This window comes from Lichenostomus cassidix, chromosome 3 (genome assembly GCF_008360975.1).
Source record: "Lichenostomus cassidix isolate B80296 chromosome 3, HeHo_3.0, whole genome shotgun sequence".
Taxonomy (NCBI): Eukaryota; Metazoa; Chordata; class Aves; order Passeriformes; family Meliphagidae; genus Lichenostomus; species Lichenostomus cassidix.
In genome coordinates, this window is record NC_139483.1 from 60,412,010 (window position 1) to 60,437,545 (window position 25,536).

The 25,536-nt window shown below is 46.4% G+C and overlaps 1 protein-coding gene across 1 annotated transcript; it reads right to left on the reverse strand.

Moving 5' to 3' along the window:
- Positions 1 to 2,946: 2,946 nt before the first annotated feature.
- HEY2 (hes related family bHLH transcription factor with YRPW motif 2) lies at positions 2,947 to 14,354 on the reverse strand. The gene is made up of 5 exons (XM_085056039.1): positions 14,141 to 14,354; positions 12,920 to 12,998; positions 12,729 to 12,812; positions 10,006 to 10,087; positions 2,947 to 5,147 (listed from the first exon to the last, which is right to left on the reverse strand). The coding sequence occupies exons 1-5, from the start codon at positions 14,221 to 14,223 to the stop codon at positions 4,468 to 4,470; spliced, it is 1,008 nt and encodes a 335-aa protein (XP_084912165.1). The 5' UTR covers positions 14,224 to 14,354; the 3' UTR covers positions 2,947 to 4,467.
- Between the last annotated feature and the right edge of the window lie 11,182 nt (positions 14,355 to 25,536).

Sequence of the window (25,536 nt, forward strand, 5' to 3'; positions counted from 1 at the left end):
CTATCTATTTTATAGAAATCATCTGTCAATTATCTGACAAAATATTATTTAATTTATAAACCGGGAAAGGTTTGGTTTACCCTTGAGTGGAGATCTCAGCATTTCTAGCACCTGCCTGGTGCTCCTCTACTTGTCATTTCTGGTTGGGATCAGATGTGTTGCTGCACTCATCTCTTTGAAACTTTTACACATTAGTTTCCAAGTATTTGCTGTGTAAAATGATGAAGCAGAGAAACAGAGCACAAGTAAAAAGTTCAGTGTTGAGTAAAATTAATTCAGGTTCACGCAGTGGCCTCACACAAATGAGGCTTGGATATATGCAGCTTGCAAACAAATCTATACCAATTCCTTCATCTTTTCTCGAAGTTGAACAAAACTACCAGTTCAATCACTCAGGTCCTCAGTTGTGTGATCTCAGGCTATCCATGCCTATAGAAGCAGATGACTAATGAGGCTGGTGACTACAGAGCTGGTACCAGTCCCACTTCACATGTCAGTAGTAGTATTTTCTGATGTTGTATCTTCTGACTAAAAGATGCTTGTGACCTTTTCCTATTGCAAAGAAAAAAATCCCTCATTTACAACAGCCCTATGAATTTGCCAAAATCCATGTCCCAGGCTTATCTCATGACATCCTGATTGAAGTATCATCTTTCGAAATAGCTGTAAACATTTTGAAGGTTCACATTAAGAAGGCAAGCAGCATGAACTGGCACCTCCTGGCAGTTGTTCAGGCAGATGTAGTCACAGCCAGGAGATGATTATTCTACTTTGGATATATGCATTCAGCCCTGAGCCACAGTAGCTGGTTTTTCTTCTGGGCAATACCTAATGCCGGATTTCCTCCAGTTGCAAGCAGAGCAAAGGGAGGACAGGCAGCACCGCCTCTCAATTGCCTGTCTCCTCTCTAGGGTAATAATCTTCTCTCAGCAGCCTAAGTGCTTTTTATTTGCATTGCTGAGGGCTAAGGTTTCGAGCCTGCTAATGCTGAGTGACAGAATTGGTTTTTAGTTTTTTCCTCTTAAGAAAAACATTCTAGGAAATTGCATAACCTGCTTTGATCCTCCTGATAACTGGAATTTAAGGTTGCAAACTCACCTGTTGAAAAGTTAGTCAAAGCCAACTTCTTACTGTTGAACAAGCAAGCTGACTTGTGTTCTTGTGGTATGAGCCATGATGTAGTCCTAAATTATATAAATTACAATCTTTATTCTTCATCCAGGTCCATTCATCATTGAATGCACAGTATATATAGAAAAGGGCTGAAGTAAGGTTGCACGTGCACAACCACGAGTCCTAACTTTTGCATCTTGGTTATGCCAAGAAAACAGCTTTCCTTGCTCTGTTTTAAAAACTGCATAGATGCCTTTAGCTATGACCTGTTAGCACAGCAGCCAAAGCCATCAGAAGTTATCAGCCTCTGATGTCTTTCCAACAGCACATGTGAAATACGTGTCTTCTCCATTAATTTCTCACTTGGAAAATCTTCATCTGTTCTCTGAGAGATAACATTTCCGACAGGCTAGGAACAAACAGGCATGAAGGATGAGCTCTTCATGTCCTCTAGGTGATTCGATTGAAACCAAACCAAGACAACACAACAAGCAATAGAGGAGACCAAAAGGCAATACAAGAAGGAATAGAGGACACATCAACAATTCAGCAACTCATGGATCTGGCTTGTTTTTTGAAAGTGAAAATGGGATAAGCACAAACAGGCTGCACAAATCTATCCGTGGTGTTTGTCTAATCAGTGTCTTTTCAAACTGCCTTTTTTTGTTTAAATGAGGCAGAATATTGCATTTGGGGAAACAAATGATGTTTTGGGGCACATCAATTAGATTGAAACTCTTAGAAGGAACCACAGCAGCGGGTATCTATTTTTAACGTGACACATGCATGGGAGACCTCCTACCCGGCTCTTAGAGGGTAAGTTAATAGTTAACATCTTAAAGTGAAGTAGGGCTGCAACCTGCTTTTTTATGCAAATAAACCCCACTTTTTATCTACCAGCCATTAATGACCTCTTTTCTAATTGAAAATACACATTTAGAAAGTGAATGATACCACATCTGTATGCTGCTAAATATGCCAGTATAGCAGTACAGCATTTCTGCCCTTAATCAAAAAATGTCATATACGCCCCAAACAACACTACTTCAAAGATCACCAAGGTTGATTAACAGTGTAGGGGTTGCAAGACTTCTTCCCCCTCTTTTGCCCATTTTTTCAGGTGAATCACAACCCGTCCTCATTTAAGTGCTGGAGACCAGCTGATTGAGACAGGGATGGATTCCAAGTTTAGTATTTGGGAGAAAGGTTAATAGCCACCAAGTTGAGATTGTTGAGACTTTTGATGACAGGTGAAGTGTCTGGCTGGCTGTAGTGTGATCACTGTTTTTCTGTGCCTCAGTCTTGCCAGCTGTTATTTTGGCATTCAGACATGGACAACTTTGTCCTCATCCTTATAAACAGAGCTTTCACAGAGGGGCTTTGCAGGTCTCAGATGAAACAATAACAAACCCTCAGCTCAGTGAGAGCTGCCAAATTAGAAGACCAGAACTGGAGGTAAAAACTACCTCCTCTCATTCCATATATTTAATGATGTCTTTGGGTTAAAATTTTTGCCTTATAAACCCTTTGGAAAGCTGAACCTAGGAACCCCGAGGATTTTTGGGGCTCTCCTGGATGGACAAATAGGTTTGTATCTTAAAGTGTACTGTCAATGCAGAGCCAGTTTACAAGCCTGAAATGCAGTACTGCTTTGCTATTATTTTCCCCTGCCTATTCCAGAGCATGCTGGACAAAATGGGCTTCCTGACGGAGCAAGGGGAGCAGAAGAGTTACGGAACAGCCAACAGGCTTGTTACCAGGGGCAGAAAGCAACTGTGAGTCCACAAGTATTCCTCAAAAGCAAACAAAAACTGCAACAAATCATCCATAAAACGCAGTCAAAAAGGACTTCATTTAATTAGTGATATGTAAAGACTTTTGCATAGAAAAAAGGTTAACAAAGTAATGCATAAAAGACCAACTAGGTACAGTATTTTTAAAACAAATATTTTAAAGTATATTTTGCATAATGTTTAACATTCTCAATGCTTATTGCTTTCTCCACACAGCAGAGAAATCAAGTGCATAATAATACATGCTGTGTTTTATTTTTATTTTCTTTATTTTTTACATAAAATCTCTAGTTCTTGACTGGTTGTATTAAAATACTTAGGTTATTTTAAGTCACTGTAATAAAAAATGAAAGCAAACCATTTTATGCAGCACTAGTTATCTGGGTATTGACAAAATAATTTACTTACATCCCATTAATACATTCATTTTGGTTTGGAATCAAACCCACATTACAATGTTGGCATGTTAATAGCCAATTAAAAATTTTTCCCTACCATAACTTCATTCATACCCAGAATGATCATTCTCCCAGAAGCTGATAGTGAAAAGAGGGAGCTTGCACTGAATCGACTAAAAGTAAACGTCCAAATACAGCTAAATAAGTTAAGTTGAACTCTTACAACACTGAGTCTCTTGCATTGGCATGAATCAACTGGATCCAAGTGTGCACACTTTAAATAGGTGGTTACTTCTGGGTGCATGACAAATTCACTGTTTGTGCAGATAGGAGCTAGCACCATGTTTAAGCCATAAAAATGGGTGCCTCAGGGCTCACAGGCAGCACTGAAACGTTCATTAATCCCAGCACTGATAAGATAATTGCTTTTGCCAATGCTATGCTAGACGTCACATTTTGGCAAGTCTGTACAAAGACAGTGAACTAAGGAAGTGAGAACTAGGCCTGTCAAGCTAAACATTCTTCCTCAGCAATCTTTTGGCTAAAAAAACCTCTCCCCTTCAAGTGCATGCTCTGCCCTGGAAAGGTATCCTAGTTCTGTAGTTGAATGTAGAATTTTGCCTCTCTCCTAAACCATTTCCATACCTGTGCAATGTTATTTGTTTTAGCAGAACACACACATATATATATATTTATTATTTTTTCAATGTCAGGCACTTAAGAAACTGGAACTCCTTTTCTAGCCTGGGGAGACCTGGTAGATGCAATCCCTCACCTCTCTGCCAAACAAGGATGCATAGCTGGAGAATTATTAGTTCTAATGTCTACGTATTTCTACGTATTTTGCAGGAAACCTCTACATGCTGATATGGTCACACTGTTATGAAAGCCACTGCTGCTCCCTCAAAGTGCCTCCAGCAAGACAAACGGAGAAGAAGATGTCACCCCGTGTCCTCTCCGACAGCTGCAGTGAGGGTATTTGTGCCATTCCTCGGCGGGCACCTGTCAGGCCCTTTGGGTGAAGGCTGAGCAGGGAGGACAGCCCGAGTCCCGGCGGCTGGCCGTGGGCATGTGTGGGCTCGTGGGAGTGAGCACATGCACGTGTGCCGAGAGGGACAGGAGGGAGCTGGAGCGGGAAGAGGTGGGGCGAGTGAGGGCACGACTTAAAAGGCTCCAACTTCAGTCCCCCACGGTCGGTAGGGTTTAGTGCCGCCCCCTGTGCCAGGCTGCTGAGGGCTGGCAGCGGCTGACACGGCCAGCGGAGGGGTGATGGCTGTCGCCGCAGCGACGGCGGCGGCGGCCGCGCTGGGGGGAAGCATGGGGAAGGTGCTGGTGAAGGAGAGGGGGAAGCTCTGGGCAGCAGCTGTGGCTGCCGCCGCCGCGGCGTGAACGGTGGCCGACAGGGACAAGAGGGAGGTAGAGAGAGGAGGGACGCAGGGAGCGATGCTGCCAGCGGAAGGAACTCTGAGGGCGGCATCGGCGTGGGCGAAGGTGGCCGTGAGCAGGGCGGAGCCGTGAGGGGACACGTCCGAGGAGAGTCTGCACGGGGCAGCGTCGGAGGCGTGGAGTCCATTGGGCTGCAGCAGGGCGGCCGGGAGGTGGTGGAAGGCGGCTGCCCAGTGGTGAGGGTGCAGCGGGTGGTGGTGGTGGGCCATGGAGGAGGTCATGGCAGCAGCTTCCCTCTGAGAGGCACAGGTGCTCAGGTGAGACACGAGTCTAACGCGCAGCGGGTCGGATGTGTCGAGGCCTTCCACCGAAGTCAGGTACCTCGCGACTTCTGTCAAGCACTCCCGGAAGCCGATGCTCATGAAATCCATGGCCAGGGAATGAGCATCAAAATAACCTGGAAGGGGAGGGCAAAAGATGTGTTGAGTGTGGAGCTGGCCAGCCCAGTCCTGGCTCAGCCACCGCATCTCCCATTTGCTATTCATGGGTTAAGATGTGCAACAGGAAAAGTTTGTTCTCTGATGTGTAAATGATCTCTGTGACCATCCCTGTAATGCAATAGGCTGTAGTTGCTTATGCAGACAATATACAAATGAAAATAATTAAGTCCATAAGACACTTAAAAAGATACATGATGCCTCTCCTGAAATTCCTCAGCAAGCTGCTGCAGTGCGGTGTTGATCCTGTATGTGTGAATGAGATGCTTATCCACACAAAGAAACAGGCTGGAGATCAGAGAGCTTGCATGTACTACCCTGCCTTTTCTTCCCTACACTGGCATTCATCCGAACGCTTTCAAACTATTTCTTGACACTGTGAGATAGTTGTTGTAGCTGCTGCCGGGGTCCCATCTACTTCACAGAGTCATTAAGACAATATGACATACGGTGTTGCTTAACTACAAACGAAAAACATCTTGTGATGACTCTGCACACACACAATAAAAAGCTTTACTGAGAAAACGTTTTATGTAATGCCATTGCTAATTTGGAGATGGAAGACTGACAGTCATATGGCCCATGAGGTATTTCAACAAACAGCAACTGGAGCTCCACAGGCTTGGGACAAAAAAGAATTTGAAAAAAAAGTCTTATTAAATGCACATGAAAAGATACTCCTTTTCTAAAAGGGTTGAACATAAAATCTTGTGTTTAAGTTGCAGCTTTTCAACCACAAAAACCTATTCCAGTTTTTGGAATCTTCCTATTTTAGTTTAAATGTTGTCTCCTTGGGGGAATAATATCCTATCTACTCCCAAGTTGGCATGGTGTTTTTCCTCTCACTTTCAATGAAAATCTTTAGGTATGCGTGACTATAATGTATACCTAAAGTATGATGTCAGTATATAAAGATCAAATGTCCTTAATGTGGAATGTGGCAATAATGCCTTGTACTCTCTGTCATGAAATAATTTGCCTCTCTGAAAGATGCTAGCACTTTAGATGGCTTTTTTCATGTAAATCAATTTTCAAGCAAGAAAGAAGTGCTTCTGTCGCTGCATGCCCGCATTATAGAATTAACCCGGGCATATTTATCGATTTGCCCCAAATCCCCTGCCCACTATACACTCCTTGCCAAATCACAGTGGCACTTCTGCTGCAGGCCAACTTGCTCATCTGAACCTGAGAAAAACTCTGGCTCAGCCAGCAGATCAGCGAGCATGAAGGGTCGAGGATTCCTGTCAGCAAGTGCTGACTTCTCACAGCTTTCTTCCTGCCAGGTCCACTGCAACCAAATGATCTGTGGAAATGTCACAGTTTGAGTGAACTCCTGAGAAACAAAGGCCAGGCGTGCTAGTAGTGGTGAGATAGCTGAGTACCTTCTCGGGTGCCAGTCAGCCTGGCGTGGGGACTGCTTCTGCACCAGAGACTCCAGGACCTCCAGCAGCTTCAGAGGGGCTGACGCACAGCCAAAACCACTTCCCAGCTCTGGCCACGAGTCAGCCAGCCTGGGAGTCCTGAGAGCACTCGGCTCTAGCCAGGGCTTCCCAGCCTCCCTCCCTCCAGACTGGAGGAGTGTGGGGGATGTGGTTGTTACCAGCTTCCCCTGAATCTGAGCTGTTGGCTCTGTGACAAGCCATCCCAAAGCCCTGGTGATCCTGGCTCCCTTTCAGTCTCCTATGGCGGCCGAGACATGAAAACAGAGGGTGGAGGGTAGATGAGAGCTGGGACTCCCAGGCTCCATTATATTTTGATGGTTATCTTTTCCCAGCTTCCCCTTCACCGGTTTCCCCCTTCTGAGAGAGACTTAAAAATATTGTTTCTCATTTCATTCTAAACTCAAGAACATCCTCTACCATGTGCACACGCCACTGTTTTGTAGGGAATGGGACGTCTTGGTTTTACTTCTTCTGTCCTGGTAACCCACCTGCACTGCACACAGGCCACTTGAGCTACATGAACCTGTGAGCTGACCCAGGTGTCACTCAAGATAAATTTGCAGCGAAGCTGCAATAAAAGCACACTGAGGTCTCAGCAAGCAACTCACTGTTGACAAATCACTCCTCCCCCGTGCTTGCTTGCACCATCAGCAAAAAGCCCTGGCCTTAGGCCAAAATAATAACTCAATGTGAACAGGAGACCACTGTCCGCACCTGTGTCAGGGTGGCGGAAACGCAGAGTTCACACAGGACCTCGGAGGTATCTCCCTGCCTGCCCAGACAGCTCTGAAAAGCACAGAAGGGACAGAAGCCACGTCGGGTTTTCTTCCACTGCACCCACCTCGGGATCAGTGTGCTGAGCAGTGGCCAACCCCATCCCGACCTGTCGAGTCTCATACATTCCCCATCATGGATGTCCTTTCTGTGAGAGGAGGAGGACAGTCCTCAATGCAGGGGAGTATATGGGTATCAGGACCCATTTCTCCTTCCCACAATAGTAGTTTTTGCCCCCAGGAAAAATGATGAAACTAATTTTTTTGCTGACACATAAAAAAACCTTCTGGCTAACCAGATGAATTACAAAGTGGGAATAACTACACCTGCAAATAAAACAAACATCTACTTTAAAAATACCCCAAGAAATTATATTTAAAACTGTTAGATTGCAAAGCAAGACATAAAGTGAGCAGGAAATGCAGGCTTAAACTTTACCAGGTACTAACTCTCAAACCTCTTTTTCTTGCAGTTTTTTAATCTCAGCAGTGAGATTACTCTTATCTCTAGGACAGAAGAAGATAAGGTTGGCATATTTGTAAAGCGATTGGGTATTATTTTGATGGGCCACCCACTGTGGATCATGGTGTGAAAGGCAGTCACAGAAATAAGGCGGCATCACCTCTCTCCACACCACAGCACTCCATCCTTCCCCGCACCGCCACTGTCATGCCAGTGTTAGCTGGGGCAGGAGAGACATGGCAGCAAAGACCAACCAAAGAAGAGAGCAGACTGCAAGACCTGGGACTGCAAACAACATCCAGCTTGTCCAACTGCAGCCTGAGGCTGGGCTCTGCCAACACTTCTCTCCGTCCCACAGCTCCGACCCCAGGCACTTTGTCCCCTGCCCCACTAGGCCACCTGATCTGACACATTTATAAAAAAATTCCCCACATATTGGTTTTGGGCGGGGAACCAGGGGAAGAAAGCTTTCTGATGAATCAGGTCTCCATTTGGGTTCACCTCCCGGCCATCCCACTGTCGGTGCGGACATCGGAGGGGTGGGAGCTGCTGCAGCTCCTCTGAGGAGGAACAATGTGCAGCATGCAGTGGGGATCAGGCTGGGATAGCTGAGCCACACGTCGCGTGGGGAGGATGGAGTGAAACAGCCACCACTTCCCTCATCAGCCAAGCACTGTGTGCTCCACGCACTGAGTGACACAGAGCTTGTGGAACATAGCATGCAACCACGCAATTAAAGACAGCATCATCACTCGGTCACACAGAGGATCTGAATCACCCGAATCCAGACTGCACAAGCATGATCAATTCTGGCGTTTCATAACTTTAAAGAGCGTAGTTTTAGCAACTACAGTACTTTCTGAAGGACTTTTTACATGTATACAGTAACTTTCTTTTTAAATTTTGCACATTTTCCAGGGAATCAAGAGATGTCTGTTACCTGATGGGCAATAAAATTCCTTTCATCTCTTATCAAACAAGTTACCCATAAAATCAAGATTAAATGGACTCCTAGAAAAAACTCCTTAACACGTAGAAAAAAGGTATGTCAGCTTGGTGTTAATTTTCACAAATAACAGAGCACCAGCCTTCAACATGCTTTCCTATAGCCATCTGTTGTTAGGCATGCACTGATTCTGAGTTTTCTAATTGCTGCAAGGTACAGAGAGGAGCATAAGTCAGTCATGCGCTTAAAACATCGATGAAAAAAAGTAGAAAAGAGAGTAGCAGTTTGTTTTCTAGCCTCTACCTATATGGCATGGTGGGTGACTGAAGAATCAGCTAGTTTCCATTACAACAATTTGAAGCATGATCACAGTTGATGGCACTGGATGTGGGACCATGCTTACGGAATGCCAGCAAGTTTTTCGCTCCAAATAAGTTCCAAAATCATGACTACACAGAACACCTCGTGGGTGGCTGAAACCATTTGGCCTCCAGCCTTGGGACTGTCAGCTTGCACAAGCGAGGTACACTCGACTCCCAGCACTCAGCTGATCTAGTGGGTCAGCCAGTGCAGCCGCTGCGTCACGCCAGCACCCATTAAGAGGGAGCTACCCCGGCCTCTGACACACAAATTTACCATAGAAATATGAATGCAGAGAGCATTGCCTGCCCGTCTGCTTCATCAAATACCTGGAGCTGCATAGAGCAAGACTGGGTTTTGTTCTGGTGAATAAGATGGTCTAACCTGGAATTGAAAAGTCTTTCCAGAACAAAGAAAATATTTAAACATAAAGTTTTTCTCCATTCACTTCCTTCAGTATAGCGTCCCAATAATGAGGTTTAACATCAGGTTTTTTGCTACACAATTGTTGCCACAAACCTCCTGTTTATGTTTGGTGTTTGTGTATTTGTTTTGTCTCCCTGTGCAGATTTCAGTGCTCTTTGGAAACCCCAAACAAATCTCTGACTGGGCTGCCTGTGAATGAAGCCTTTACTCCCACAGTGTTATGAAAGCAAACACAAGCCCAGGGTCAAGTGCTTCTTTTGTCCCAGTAGTTCTTTCCCACGAGTTCAATCCTGCCATTAGCATTGATTTCCACTCCTTTAATCTGGAAACGCCTATCACAGCTCCTCAAAGCACTTTTTTTGCTGAGATTTCCCCAAATATTAGAAAAAAAAATCGCCGGCTCCTTACCTTTACCTCCTGTCGCCTGCAGCATCTTCAGATGATCCACTGTCATTTGCAGTATTTCCGCTTTTTCTAATTTGGCAGATCCCTTTGAGATAAGAGATACATATAAATAAAGGCTTACAAGTACTAGAAACTTTAATTTGATATACTTTCCACTGAGCTCAGCCTTATGGTTTCAATTTCCCCTATCATTAGGACATTCTCATCTTAATTCTTTCGTGAGCATCTGCTTCCCAGACTTTGTCTAAGGACTAATACCGTCTCCTATCTACTGACACAAGAAGTAGCAGCACAATTTCACTTTATTAGAGCTATAGCTCAGCGCAGCTCTGGCTTTGAAGATAGCGTAGAGATGACATCTTCATGAAATTAGAGAAATATGTAACTTTCTGGACTTCCTTTTTAACAACAAACACAAATGGAGAGCTGGCAGGAGGGGTCTGTGTAGCCACAGATTAAGACCCTGCTGAAATGTTATTTTTTTGTGCTATTACCGGTAGGTGTCCCTGCGGACACACAGCCGGCTCTGTCCCTCTCTTAATGGCCTGTTAATTTTCAACGTGTCATTTGGCTGTTGAATATTCCATTCTCATTTTTTGACTGAAAAACTGACACACAGTCCACAGTGTGTTAAGTCAGTGAGAGGCCTGCTTTGCAAGGACTAAATACTGTGAAAGAGTATTGCTCCTCTGTCAGTAAAAATCTTTTCTGACACTGAGAATGGCTCACAGAGCTACAGTAGATACTGGAAAAGAACAAACTACAACTCAAAAGGTAGTATTAGTATATCAGTGTATAAATAAAATTATTTTGCTTGGTAGCATTCCCTTTGATATCTGGAGCAAACCCAGACAACACAAATGTTATTCCAGTGCAACAGATCATCCCTTGGCATCAGTTAAAATCAGGGCCACGCAAGCTGCAGCCATCAGCAGATCGCATCCTGCGAGCCAATTTTTTTCTCTTAGTTATCATCTGGGCCACCTCACTGTCTCGGCTGGCTTCACCCCGGTTGCTCATGTGTGAGTTGGGCAAAGCTTACTCCGTGCTCTGCAGTGTCCCTTCAGAGTGCTCCTCTCTGCCGCACTCAGGAGCAGCACCGAGACTTGGGGAAGGAGGAAGGGAGGCGGAAGCGAAACTAAACCTCCAACTTGGAAACTCCAGTGAGCTGAATGTCAAGGAGCTGGGAAAGGACTGATGACTTTGTCCTTGGCATGTTGCAGGAAAATGGTAGGACTTTCTGATTTAAATACAGCACATTCTCAATTTTACGGCAGTGCATTCTTTTTTCAATCCGCTTACTGCTTTCAATGCTTTCCTCGTACAAAGTTTGGTGCGCGTGTGAATTTTTGGTCAGAATTCCCCGTTTTACATGCAACTACATCCTGTAGTTTTCTCAGACTTCATCTTTTCCATAGACACAGTACAAGCAGTCTCAGTGAGAGTGACTAATAGCTAAAAACTGCATGGTGCTGGGTAATTTCCGAAGGCTCTGTAGGACTTGTTTTATAATGTTTGTGGTTTTCAAGAAATAAACAATAAAATGGGACAAACAACTGTTGTCTCTTGCCCCTGTTTATCTAGCTGAAAATATCCCTGTCACTGTTTTGCCAGAACCAACGCAAGGGCACAGTGGCAACTACCAGCTAGTAAAATCATATTGCAGGTGACACGAGTGATGCTCTCAACCAATACTTCAACTTTTTTTTTTTTTAGCTGGCTTTTGCTTAGGCCAGGGATGAAACAGGCCTAATATGGTGCGGTGTTTGCCACGTCATTACCACTTTCATTCAGCACCTAACAATCCTGCTCTCAGATTTTACTTTCTGGGTTTTTTTTTTTTTATTTTACTATTACAGAGAAGTCAGGTTACTTATTTTCAGATGTTTCATTTTTATTGAAACATACTGCCAGTTGCACATATCCACAGATCTTCAGACACTTCCAGCAAAACAGGAACAACTAAATATTGAATCAAAGCCCAAAAAATAAAATCCAAGATACGGAAAAAAAAATTTGAATGGAAAAAACAAAGTGCCCTTTTTTTCCAATACAAAATATTATATTCCAAGCTTTTGGTCTGTAATTTCATGACCAAGGAGCTGAGCCAAGGTTAACTGTATCCTCCCAGGCTTCCTACTAAATACTTTCTCACCAAAAGTCTTAATATACCACTGACTTCACTAGCTCATACAACATGGGCCTATTCTACCTCCTAATGCACTGGTTCTAAAGAGTCATCTTAAAACATGAATAATCTAGACTGTCTGCTCCCTTTTCAGGAAACTGGATTGATTAGTTTGCAATGGAAAGTATAGACTTGAAAATAAAGGTCGCTTAAAGTAGCAGCAAAGTAGATTATATTTAAAGATTTAGATGGAAGGCTAATTTACATACAGGTTTGGGAGAGTTGTGTTTGGTTTGTGTATTTTTTTTTTTAATGGAGTAAAGCACATTTTTAACAAAACCACTACTGGAATTCATCTAAAGAACAGAGGCAACATGAACACAGTTACCCTTAAGGGAAAAACAAGCCAAAGAATGGAAATGTTTTTCAGCCTTATAATGAATTATGTTTCTAATAGTTTTGCCACAACAAAGCATTTTATTGAAATGCCTGCTCTGTGCCAGATCAGGACACATACAGTATTATTTTAATGAGATTTACAAGACAACTAACATTGCCAGATGAGATACAGAATTTATAAAAAAAAAAAAAGGCTTACTTGTTTTTCAAAAGCAGTTGGCACAAGCCGCCTCAGCTCTGATAAACTGTTATTTATACGATCACGGCGCCTTTTCTCTATAATCTATTCCCGAAAAAACAAAACACATTAAGTTTATAAAAAATATTGAAGGGCAAAGTCACAGCACACATGCAAACTGTCAGATGTGAAAATAATTAAATGAAACATACCCCTCTTCTTTTCTTTCTGGCCATTATCTGAGATGTTGTTGTTGGGGAATTTGATCGAATGACAGAACTATTACTTTGCCTGCAAAACAATAAAAGTACATCAGGTGTTGCACAACTTGACACCGCTCTCTGAAGACGCCTCAGGTCACTATATTATGAATGCATAGTCCCTCTCACGCTATTTTCAATGCTTAGAAGATGTGTTTAGCATTGTTTTTGAAGGCAGAGATACATTTCAGTTTTGACTGTCTCAGCATACATTTTAAATTGACAGAACACTCTGTTGGAAATAAAGTCCTTTTCTGGAGACACTTCACTGTCCAGCACATAAGATTTAATTTTATTTGCATACAAAGCCCTGCCTACCAAGTACAGACTGAAGAACCAAGCCCAAATCCACATGAACCATCTCTGTATGGCAACAGCAGTGGTAAGTGCACATACCCAGTGACACAACCTCTGCCAGGCCTGCTAGGTTTTCACATTGCTGCCTATTGCTACACAGTCAGTAGATGCTCAGGTATGATGCCAACTGCCCAGCCCGGGTCTGTTGCATTGTCCAGCATCGGAAGCAGAATTCAAAACCTGCTTTTAAAACTACACTACCCACGAGTACGAATTGGCTTTTATTTCATTGTGAGGGAAAAAAATCTTTTAATACTCATTTAGCCGCTGATGCGGACGAGATGGGGCTCTGGTGCATGAGCCTCTAAACTGGCAGGAGCAGCCCTGAAGCCCCACGGCGTCCCGGCAGCGCACCCAGCTCGACCCTCCTTGGGCAAACACCACTCACTGCTCGCCCTCGGCTCGCACGCCGGGTTTGCTGAACTTCAGCTGCTGCGGATCGCTGCTTATTTTCCACGGCTCATTTCCCACTGGCGCCAATTCCCCTAGGTTGTTCGGCCTGATCAGGAGGGATTTTGGAAAAGGTCTGATTGCAAATGGCAAATTAAGCGGAGCTAATGAACCGCAGCCCGGTGGCTCATAAAGCTACCGGAGTGCTCCGCGTAATTTCGAGGCTCGGGCAGCCCAAGCGCGGGGCTAATTTTTGGTGGGCTACGAGCGAGCTGCCTGATGACCCGGAGGGGGACATTAGAGCTCTGCCCTCGGGGGGCCGCCGCCCCTACCCCTCCCGATGGGGTGACCGGGTCTCCCCTCGCCCTGCCCCAGCTCGGGGCGCACCACCGACAGAGACGGCGGCCCCGGGGGTGCCCCGCTTACCCCGAATAGTTGTTCTCGCTCCCCACGTCTATAGTCTCGTCCATATCGCTGTCTGAGGTAGTTTCCTCGCAAGGTCGCTTCATCGTGTGCACGGCGCGGGGGCAGAGATAAATAAATCCGGGGGGGCTCCGGGCACGGCACGGCACGGCACGGCACGGCACGGCACGGCTCCGCACCGCCAGCAGAGCGAACCCTCTCTGAGACGCTTTCCCACGCCGCGGCACAGCCTCAAGCCCGACGGCCCGCCCCCGGCAAGGCCCGCCCTGCCGAGGGTGACGGGCGGGGGGCCGCCCACCGCCGGGGCGCGGAGCCGTGCGGAGGAGCGGGCGCTCGCCCGGCGGGGGCCCAGCGGCCCTCGGCTCACGGCAGGCGGGGAGGGGAGCCGGCACGGGGCCGGGGAGGGAGGGGCGCGGGGTTCCGAGCATCCTCAGAGCTCACCCTCCGGGGAGAAGAAGCGGCACCAGCCCTCCGATGCCGCCGGAGGAGGAGGGGTGGCCGGGGCGGCCCCGCTGTCCGTGTCTCACCAGGCATTTGGGAAGATCTTTCTCCCCTCCGCCCGTAAGACAGGACCCGGATCAGTCCCCCGCCCCATGCTCCATTGCCCCGGGCCGTGGCAGCTGCCCGGGTCTCCGCTTTTGCGGTGCCGCAAATTGTGTTATCGGGCACACGAGCGCGCGTTGGAGAGCCGTGTAAATCCCGGGAAATGTATAAATCCCTCCCGGCGGGGCGCGCGTCCCCGGTCGCCCCGTCCTGCTGGGCTCCGGGGGCGCGCCGAGAGGGGTAGCGGGCGCCTGCAGGGCCGGGAGCCAAGCACGGCGATAATCCCCGCTGGGAACGACTTGGGAGGAAGTTTAGCGTCTCGCTTACCGGAGGATCTGTAGCAGGCGGGTTTTATTTTGCTTTTGTTTGGGATTTCCCCACCCCGTTTGTGTGTGTTTTCAAATTCCGGCTTCCTGACAAAATACATTCGGAGCGGTATGTTCTCCGCAGAAATTTAATCTTTCAACTTTGGTGACTGTCCCTGTCTGCCTGTTCTCCCCTGCATCCCCTTTGCCACCTTCCTGGGAACATTTTCCTCCCGCCCCTGCTGCCGGACGCTGGCCGAGAGGGGCCGGGGCGGGGTGGGGAGGGTTCGTCACCAGCTTGGACGCCGCCGCGTTACCCTGGCTCTCGGCGGCACACGGAGCCGCGGTCGCTCAGCAGCCCGGAGGACTTGCAGGCTGGCGGCGTGGGGGCTGCTCTTGGCGCGACTCGGTGCCTTGTCGGGACGAGGGCAGCCCCCTGGCCGCCCCGGCTGGCCACCCGGGGCTGCGGCTGCCGCTGCCCAGCCGGGGCTCTGGGGAGCAGCACCTGCCGGAGACAGACGCGGGAAGCAGTTGCCGGCATCGCCGCAAAACGACAGTGGCAGCTTCCCCTTCAGCGCGGCGTGGCTCCGCGACCGTCACTGTGGCACCGGGGCCTCCCCGCTCTCGCCTCTCCGGGTTTCCAGGCGGCGACAGCACGATGCTGCCCTGGACAGAGGGGAGGAGGCCCGGCGGGTCGGGGAGGGTGGAAAGAAGGTCTGAAGGAGCCGATGACTCCGGCTGTCCTTTCGGGGCAGGCTGCGAGCTCGACGGTCCGGAGGGAACGGGCACCTTCCCGGCGCGGCTGCGCTCGGCAGCGCCGGTGCCGCTTCTCCTCGCGGGCGGAGTTTACCCCGGCTGCCTTATATTTAGCGGCCGACGGCACCAATGACTCAGTTTTCCACTCGGTTAAATCCCGTGGAAGGTATAGGTGGTTTGGTTCGTTCACGGGTGTGCGTGCGGGAAAGGGCCGTGGCGAAAGAGAAATCGGCGCCAGCTCTTTTGTACGCCAACATCCGCCATCTCCGCAATTATATTTGGTGGCACGTCGGGTGTTTGCCCTTTCATGTGGATGTTGCTACTATGTAAAGGAACAGCGGGATTTCATGCCTCATTGCCCTACCGGGACATCCTTTTCATGCCCATGTTTGCAGAGTTACTAAAAGCTCCGCGGCTGCTCAGACACAGCAGAAGCGAGCGGCCGCGGGAATGGCGAAGACAGCTCCAGGGAACTTGGGACGCGCTCCCCACAATGGCCCCTTTGATGAGATCTGAACAAAAAACCAAACCAAAGCAAACTAAATAAATAAATTTTTAAAAAATCAACCACGAAAAAACCCCCATGAACAAACAACCCAAAAAAGTGTCTGGATCTCTCTGGAGAAGTGGACCAGCAGGAGCAGCCTGTGGCGCCCGACTGCAATTTGAAGCACAAACACTTTAGAAATCTGGGTTTAGACTCGGCAGTTTTAGAAGAAAAATCCCCCCCTAGAAACCCCCGCTCCCCCCCGCCCCCCGACGTGGGGATTTCTAGAATATTTTAAAAACGCCAATAAATAAATAATTTAAAAAAAATCCTAAAGTCTCTTTCGTTGTCTGTGTTTTAACGACACGCGGAGACCTGAGACAGCCGGGCCTGCTCCCGCCCGAGACCGTGCTGGGCGCCCCGGGAGCGGCTGGGAAACGCTGCCCTGCCGCAGACATCGCCTTTCCGAGCGCGGCGAGGTTTGGTAGGTCTGAGTTACAGTCCGTGCTACCCGGCCTGGGCTGCAGTTGCTCGAGAGGCGCCTGCAAACACAGGGGGCCACAGGCTCGAGCGCGGGTGTCCGAATCCCGGTAAAGCACGCGAATCACCCGGGGGTGTTGGTGCGTTTCCGAGCTGTCTCGGGGTTCTGCGCAGAAATCTTTAATGTCACGCGTCGGTGCCGCTGGATTTGTAATTTCTGCTCACTCTGGAAATAGCTCCTGCTGCTTTATGGTATTTTTTTTTTCCCCTGGGACATGAGTTCCGCATACTGTTTTCCTACAGAAACCTGAGCTATCCCATGGTTATCTCCCCGAGTAGAGCTTATGTCAGCGTCGTTTGTCGTCGATCCGATCACTAAATCCTCCTGGCAACCTCACTGAAGTCCCTCCTCCGTGAAACTCCTGTTTTCATTTTGCCCAGATTAGGTTGTTTTTTTTATATTACTATTATTATTTTTAAGAGGTCTACCTGCTCTTGGGGTGAGGAATTACGGGTTTTCCCGGAACGCACGGAGGACGGCAGGCCCTTGCACCTCCGTCAGGTCTCGGGCTCGCCGCCTGCGACAGGTGCGCTGCGACAGGCAGGGCTCCGTGGGGCAGCACCAGCACCAGCACCAGCACCAGCACCAGCACCAGCACCAGCACCAGCACCGCGACCCGCGGGCCGAGCCACTTGTGCTTTGGTCCTGAGTGCATGGCTCTTTCTCCAGTGTCCCCGCAAAGCGAGGATCGCGGGAGCACTTGCTGCGGCGGGATTGCCCGCACAGCTGGCAGCACGCAGCGCTGACAGCCCCGCAGATGAAGCTTAGGGAAATGCATCTTTCTCGTTTCCCCGTTGCTTTTCCCTCCAGAGGGAAAAAGCCGGGCGGACTCGCCGCTTCCCGCCCGTCTGCAAGCCCCGGGATAGCCCCCGCCCTCACCCACGGCCGGCAGGGAGAGCTGCGTGGCTACCCTCGCTCCCCGGAGTTCCCCGAGCAGCTTTTTCCCGGGAGAGACAGCCCCGGCCGGCGGGCGGCTGGCGGAGCCGCGGAGGCTCCCCGGCCCGCAGGCTTCCTGTCCCGACCGGGGGGCGTCGGGGGAGGTCAGGCAGCTCCCTCTCCCTCCCTCCGTTCTGGTTTCTTGTGGGTTTGTTGTTTGGGGGTTTTGTTTGTTTTTACTCTCGGCAAACGTGGTGCTCGATGCGGCTGCGGGGCCTGGAGGCGGCGGTGGGACGCTCCCCCGTGGGTCACACGGGGCCAGCCCGGCGCTCCGGGCCGCGGTGCCGCCGCTGCCCCCCGGCAGGGGCTGAGCTTCCAGAACCGGCTTGCCAAACAAGCAAAGCGGGACATTTCTCGCTACATCTAGAGAGCCGGCTCCCGTAGAGAAGCGACTCTCGTCTGTTTCGTCCCCGAAAATGAAATTTCCTTTTCCCAGAGATTTCAATATTGCCTCTTTTACACGTCGCTATGAGCCGTTTAAGATTAAATAGTTAGGGGGTTTAAAGACTATTTAATAAATGTGCGTGGCCTTCAGAAGGAGCTGACGTTTTGCTCAGCAGCTCTCATCGAGGGGACTCAAGATCGTCCCGAGTTTCTTTACTGAACACGGGAGGCACTCAGACTCTAAGTCTTAGAGCGATTTTTTTTTTTTTTTTTTTTTTAATACTTGACTCTCTCCTTAAACAAACTTTTGCATCCCACATCGTCCACGCGGTAAGCAGCCTATTAGGGATAACTGTTCTATTATTTTTAAGTTACTTTCTACTACTGGGAAGCTCATAAGAACAGGAGAGAAATACAATTCCCATTCATGGACTATGGATGATGAGGCTGTAGTTTTTTTGTTTTTTTTCTTTTCCTTGATGTACTCATCACTAGCTGCCAGGAAAACAAGAGAAAAAGCCTTCCTGATTTTTTTCCTCTGATGGGATTGTAGATAGATGGTTAAAATGATTTCTGGCCACAATTATACCAAGGCGGGATGGACAGACTGCAGAAAGAGCAGAGAACTGAGGCAACTAAGCTGAAGGGAATAATGCTAAAAAAAAAAAAAAAAAAAAAAAGGAGAGACTTTAAGACGTATGGCTTTGCCCAGACAGTGGCTACACACAGGTAGAAGTGGATGCATGGCATTCCACTCAAGTTTCTATTGTGGAGGAGTATTTGACTATTAGTTGGGTTGTAGGATTTTTGCCAATGAATAGCAGTAGGGCCTGATCCACGGGTGATTCCTGCAGCAGTACAAAATCCCCATAGATACTGTTAAAATTGCAATGCCCTGAGATGGATGCAATCGCTTCAGTAGATCACTTCAGTTTTGAGAAGGATAAAAAGTACACAAAGACTTGCTATAATAAACTTAAATTTCAAGCTGAAGATGATGGGGGGAAAAAGTAGGAAGGAAGCTGCAGTGGGTATTTTTAGACCTATCTCAGTAACAACTTTTAATGTTTTTCACTGAGCTACACCTCCACAGATCTGATCTTGGTCAAGTTGTGAAGTTGCCTATCAGGTTTTCAGGCTGATCGCTGAAAATGTAACTATCTTCTGTAGTGTGTCACACTACTTCTCTGCTTTCAGTGCCTACAGAGGTCAATGAACGCACCCTCCTGGGTCGAGTGCTTCCTCCTGGCGCCTAGTCAATAGGTGCTGCATGCTTGTCCTGTCCTCCCATTCAAAGCATGAAATGCTCTCCCTGAGAGCTGTCACTACATGGTAGGTGACACGGGAAGACAGGAACACCTCCTCTGGCTCCCACTGTCTGGTGATAACGAGGGTGATTGAGCAGCACCCCAAGGAAGGGTGGCTGGAGAGGACAAACTCTGCAGTTGAGAGCATCATCCTTAACTCTTTGCACCGTGGCACACTTCCTGTGTGAGCTCAGGCACTCAGAACAATTAATTAAATTAACAAAAGGTGTAAATTAAAAGTGTCTGTGAACTGTATTGAAACTCAATTTGCATGCTCTTATTCACAACAGAACTGACTGCAATTTGATTTAAATTAATTCACTTTCAGAATAAAATAACATTGAATAGAACAAAAGCAGCTTTAGTTTTGAATGGATGGCTACATAGAACTGTTTGTCATTTAACTAATCCACTCTAAATATTAACTCTGTTGATTTTCCTGGGCATTTCCATCTAGGCTAGCTTGCTTTATTCCTCTGTTTTAGGCTCCTATCAGTAATACTGAAGTAGTAATTGCTTGCTAAAGTTTAAAGTCACTGTGTGAAGGATATGGTAATGACAGCATTTTGCCTGATATTCAACATATGTGTTCTGCAAAAGCCAGGTCTTGATTTTCTATATATGTGCAAAGTTCTTGCCTGGTAATATTTTACAATGAGTGTACATGACCAGGGGAGACATGCAGCAGTGGAGAATTAGGGCATCGTTGTGCAGTTTAAACTTTCACTGAACATCTCCTTGGATTTGGCTCTCTGTTTCCTTCAAAGACTATGGGCCAAGATTTAAGAACTCTCTAACTTCAGTCATCCTAATGAACAAATTCAATGGTGTTAAAGGGAACTAGGGCACTTCCTTTACTAGTGGAAATCAGGCCACTTAATTACCTCACCAAAATATACAGAACCAAATCTCAGTTTTTTTGCCCAACATAGATTATGAACTTTAATCTGTTTTAGAGGTAGCTCTATTAAAATCCATAGATCTGTATCGAGAATAAAATTATCCTATTGTAATGGAAATAGAGTACTTGTAAAAATGAGCACATAATCACAGCTTACTTGTTGAAATTAATTTCTGTTTAAATAAATTTTCACAATGATGAAGCATGGTTTAATTTACTAGTAATTGTGGCAGGTCTAGATAAACACATCATGTGTCCGAAATGGGGACCTTCTTGAATTTTCATAATAAAGACTTGGTGTTTTTTGAGCTAAAGGAATTCTTTCTTTTTCTTTTTTCAGTTGCTTCTTCCTTGTCAGCTTTTTACAGCACTTTCCTTTATTTCTTTTATGTTTTTTCACACTCAATGGAACTTCATTTGTGCTTTTTGGATGCCAAAAACTGGAGAATTGCAATTATTTGAGTTTTATTGTTTGTTGCTCCTTTAAGATGAAAAAAACCCCATGCTTTCCAGAGAGTTAGGAAGGAGCCGATTTTAAGGGAATGCTAAGGTTTTAGCCCAGATTTTTTTATGAAAGAATATGGTGTATCATCTCCAGGCTTCAAATCTAGCTGTTATAATAAAGCACTTCACCTAATGCTCTAAAAATACTCCTTTATATAGACTGCGCATGTGATAGAAGTAAACAACCCCAGATATTCTGGATAGCTCTATGGTATTTTAGCAAACTTCCTCAGTAACAGTAGTCATTATTGGCACTTGGAAAGTGCTTTGAAACTACAGATCCTACTGAGCTAGGTAAGTAAAAGGACACACTAAGCACTGCTTGTCAGTAGAAGAAGTTATGGTCTCTGAAAATAAAAAATTATTAATGAAAACATCTTTTAAGTCTCTGAAATTAAACATGTAGGGTCGACTGCTAAAATTTGTACACAAATTAAACAGGCATAAATTCAATCAAGAGCCCGGGTTTTGTACCACTGAAGAATTTGGATCAGGATTTTCAGTCAAAGAGAAACTGTTTTTCTGCAAAATGAAAGTTTTACATACTGCCATGAATGTATGTCTATGTAGAAAACAGTTCATCTAAACTGCTGGAAATTTCCTTTTGCCAACCACTGTCCAGGGGAGAGAAGTTATCTCTGTTCCATTCTGATCAATCTTGTGTCTTATGACTGCCTGTGCTTAAACAAGTATTTTTGTGATTCTTTCGTTAATATCATGTTTGATCCTGCTGAGCCTAATCAGGAAAACCTGTGTTGACTGGATATGACTTTTACTTCAAGAAGGAAATTGAAAAGCTCTCTCTGCAGGAACTGGGCCTAATTCCAATTCTTTTCTTACTTCTAAAAGAAAACAATTTTGTGAAGGTATTTTTGATTTATGGTGATAAACTTTTTTATCTCCTTCAAAATGTTATATTACTTTGGTAGTATTTTATTTTAGCATCTTTCTTTTTGATTGATTTTATTCTGTGTATATTTTTTGTTTCCCATGGGTAAAAATAAATACATCATGTTACACCTAAGAGACATCAGACTTTGAGAGGAAAGTTCTGCAGCTCTGAGGATGGGTCAGACTAATTGTCAGTGACTTAAAAAGTGATTACTGCTCTTTGTGGTGAAAGAGGTGAAAAATTCTGTGCAGACTGAAGGCTTTCCAAAATGCTAAATGCTTTCTTTTGCTTGGTAGGTTGTTTTCCTGTGTTTCATTTTTTATGGCAGATGTTAACCAAAGCACACTTACTGCGAGAGCAGTTTGGTTTTGGTGCTTGCCAGTTCTGTGTGGGTGCTGGTGCTCACCTTTAGAAGGAGCAGAGATGCCATTTTCAGACCCATGCTGTTCCTTTCTTGAGCTCCATCTCAGGACCTGAGGTGGCTTGCAGCACTTCCTCAGGCCTTCAGCCTGGGAGTCTCCTTCTCTGGGTATATTCAAAAGCTGTCTGGACACAATCCTAAATAATGTGCCCTAGGGGACCCTGCATGTGCCAAGGGGTTGGAACAGATGATATGCAGTGGTCCCTTCTGACATTATCCTTTCTGTGGTTTTGTGACCCTTCTGGAATTACAGCAAATGGACACACCCCCTGCCAAATCACTGTGGGGTCTCCCAGTGTTTTTATCCTGGTGCTACTATTTCATGTTTCCTCCCTCCAGCCCCCAGCTTAGCCACTCTTGTATTGTTTTTGACCATGGAACACTTTTTAAACTGAAGATTTTAGCTTCATTTTCCAAGCCAAATCTCAGGTCTCTGAAACTTTTTCTTCTTTGGGGCCATTGCTCCTACTTGGAAAGCTGTCCTGGCCTTCTGCAAGTCTTTCTGCTTACATATTCTTACTGTTGCTTTATTTTCTACTGCTCTTCATGGGACATCCTCCCTTCCTTTGTGCCAGCTCCATCTCTGGGAGCAACCTGATGATGTCTTATGGACTGCAGCTCACAGAACTTTCTAGCAATGACCTCCCAGTCACAGAATGGCTTTTACATGGTGTGTCTTCTGACAAACTCTCCTTCTTTATGTGTCCTTCTCCCATCTTTGTCCTTTGCACAGTCAGCATTGAATTTCTACTTTCTTAAAACTCTTGTCTTCATTGCTTTCTTGAACAAAGCCAAGGACATCAGTTCTTTCAGTCTTGGAGAGAATGGCTTGTAATGCTGGTGCCTTCTCTTCCCTCTTCTTGGCTTAGATGTGGAAATTGTATCCAAGTACAGCAATCAGGTCTTCCTACAAAAGCAGAGGATAATCTGACTTTTCTGCTAGGTAGACTAAACTTTGTTCAGGCTCCCCCCTGGCTTCCCAAGCACATCCCCTGTTCATGATTCTGAGCTTTTAGAAAAGCTGTTTAGTTCATTTTCCTAGTTAATAGCTCTGGCCACTTTGCTCCTGTCCGTCACTCTGGACCACTCATTCCTACTCTGACTGAAATACCCCACCATCACCATCTTGGCCTTTCCCCAGCCCTCCCTCACCCCTGCCTTGTCTCTTACCATATTCCCTCCTCCCTTCTTCTGGTAGTGTGCTCAACCCACACTTATCTGCCTTCCCTGTTTTGTGCATGTAGAGTCTCTGAAGCTCTTTGGTGGATTTTCCATCAGGGTGGATGAAGATCTTTGGTGGATTTTAACTCTCAGGGTTAGCAGTGGTTGTGTGGGTCTCCCAGCATGAGGGCTGGTTGTCTGTGACATCTGCTCAGAGTCACCATACTGATTTTCCAGGCTCAGCAGGTGCTCCACAGTGCAGACTAGCGCCAGTATTTTCCAGGTTTTATTACAATAGCACTGCTAGTTTATCTCCTGTATTACCTTTAAATTGTCTCTGTGCTGTAAACCCAGAGTGCCCCCAGGATTACTCAGTATGTCCACGTCCCTAAGATGTCAAAACCTTCCCCTCAGCCTCGGAGGTCCTGCCGTCTGGAAGCCAAACACTGAGGTACTTCAGCATGCATGAGATTTTTTTTGGTGTTGTGACATGTCAGAGCAGCAGCACTTGGACTTCATCACTCATCCATCTGTGTGGGAGATTTGGGTTCCTGCAGTCAGGGGGGATTTTTCTTCCTTGATAGGGGAATTCCAAGCTGGCACAGCAGCCCACTGGCTCTGTCAGGGAAGAGAGAGGTGCGAGGGATGAGCTACAGGAATGTCCCTGCTGCTGCCCTTCCTCAGACGCCAGAGGGGACAAACCTTCCGGCTGGGAGAGGGAGTCTGGCAGTAAGGAGAACTGTCGCTGTTGAGCAGCTAGCAGAGTAATGAAGGCACCAGTTCTCAGTGGCAAGAAGGAATGACCTTTATTGTTTTGATTTCATCACATATATAGAGTTCTCAAAGGTCACCCAGATTGGTCAGTCAGAAGCCTTCCCCCAGGCCTGATTGGCCAGGCCTGCACTGTCCAAGTTCTGGGACACTGTTCCAATAACATCCAAACTTTATCTTTATTTATAAAACACAAGAAAACTTCTCATGGGAAAAACCTGTGCTAGCCACAAAGAACAAGGAAAAATCCTCCTGGTATTGAGTAAAGAGAGGGGAATTGTCATGCAGAGCAATTGCCCTGCTGGAGGCAGTTGCCTTCAAGCACCTGCCTATTTGAATTTGGTTAGTACCCACAGAGTGGGTGTGTGTCACTCATGTCACATGTATGCTCTGCTTCTGAAACCAGGTACCCTGCAGAGCTCAAGGCACAGTTTCATATAGAGAGATATTTTTGCTGTGGTTACAGAAAGACCAGAGTCCTTGTGCTCTGTAAGTCCATGGGATCACCTGAAGTCCATCGTGTGTGTTAACAAAACAGCCTCTCATTTGTTTCATACAGCAAAACATAACATAGAACAAGTCATACATATTTAGATTTCCAGGACCAATCTTTTATGCAGAGTATCTCCAGGAATTTTAACTTTCTTCTCATTAAAATAATCTCAGATAAAAGCACTGCAGTAAAGAGAGAAAAACAGCCAACAGACCAGCTATAAAGAGGTGGTGCCAGCAATGCATTACAGTCTAGAGAGGAGTGTCTGAGAGAACTATTGTTTAGTCCATTGATTTCTTCTCTATTGATCTTAAATGGGAAGTAAGGAGACTACTGGACTGATGCTAAATAGATGATATAAATTTATTTAAAATTTAGAACATCTGGCAACAGGAGAGAGAGCATGAGCGTGACAGAAAGCAACCTTGGGAGCTCAGGAAACACAGCCCAAACTGCAAAGAGAATTGTGAGAAACAGGGGTGCATTCCAGTGAACAGGAGGGCACAGAGTATTTTTAGCATAGCAAGTCTATAAAGTGGTCACTGTAGCTCAGCTGTGCAGGCCCTGTGCAGCAGGCCTGCATAGGGGAATAAACCCTCCTGGTGCAGCCAGATGCTGTCATGTCAGAAACAGAGACAAGTCATTTAGTCCACTCAGAATGCTCCAGAAGAAAGGGAATGGCACTGGATGCCTTACCTTGTGTGTTTCAGGCTGTTCTTGCCTTCTTGTTCAAGGCAGAGTTTTCTATTCAGAACATGCCTTGTGCAGGGATCAGAGTCAATACAGGAAATATTTAGAGGGATGATAACTCTGTGTAGAAAGACAACAGAATTTCATTGCTAGGGTCAGGGGTAGTACAAAGTACACACATCCACAACACACCTTTGTCCACACAGCTGTTTCTCACTTTTCCCTTCCCAGTGGGCATAGACAGCATTTGCTTTCCCATCACACCCCCCTCCCTTTTTGTGTGTTAAGACTATTTAGCTGAAAAAAG

What these genes read in the sequence shown, in the direction of transcription:
- HEY2 (XM_085056039.1), bottom strand. Translation starts at nt 14,223, where the DNA reads ATGAAGCGACCTTGCGAGGAAACTACCTCAGACAGCGATATGGACGAG. An exon ending in CCAGAAAGAAAAGAAGAGGG is followed by an intron (nt 12,813 to 12,919) that starts GTATGTTTCATT and finishes TTTCGGGAATAG; the next exon opens with ATTATAGAGAAAAGGCGCCG. An exon ending in GCAGGCGACAGGAGGTAAAG is followed by an intron (nt 5,148 to 10,005) that starts GTAAGGAGCCGG and finishes CTCCCCTTCCAG; the next exon opens with GTTATTTTGATGCTCATTCC.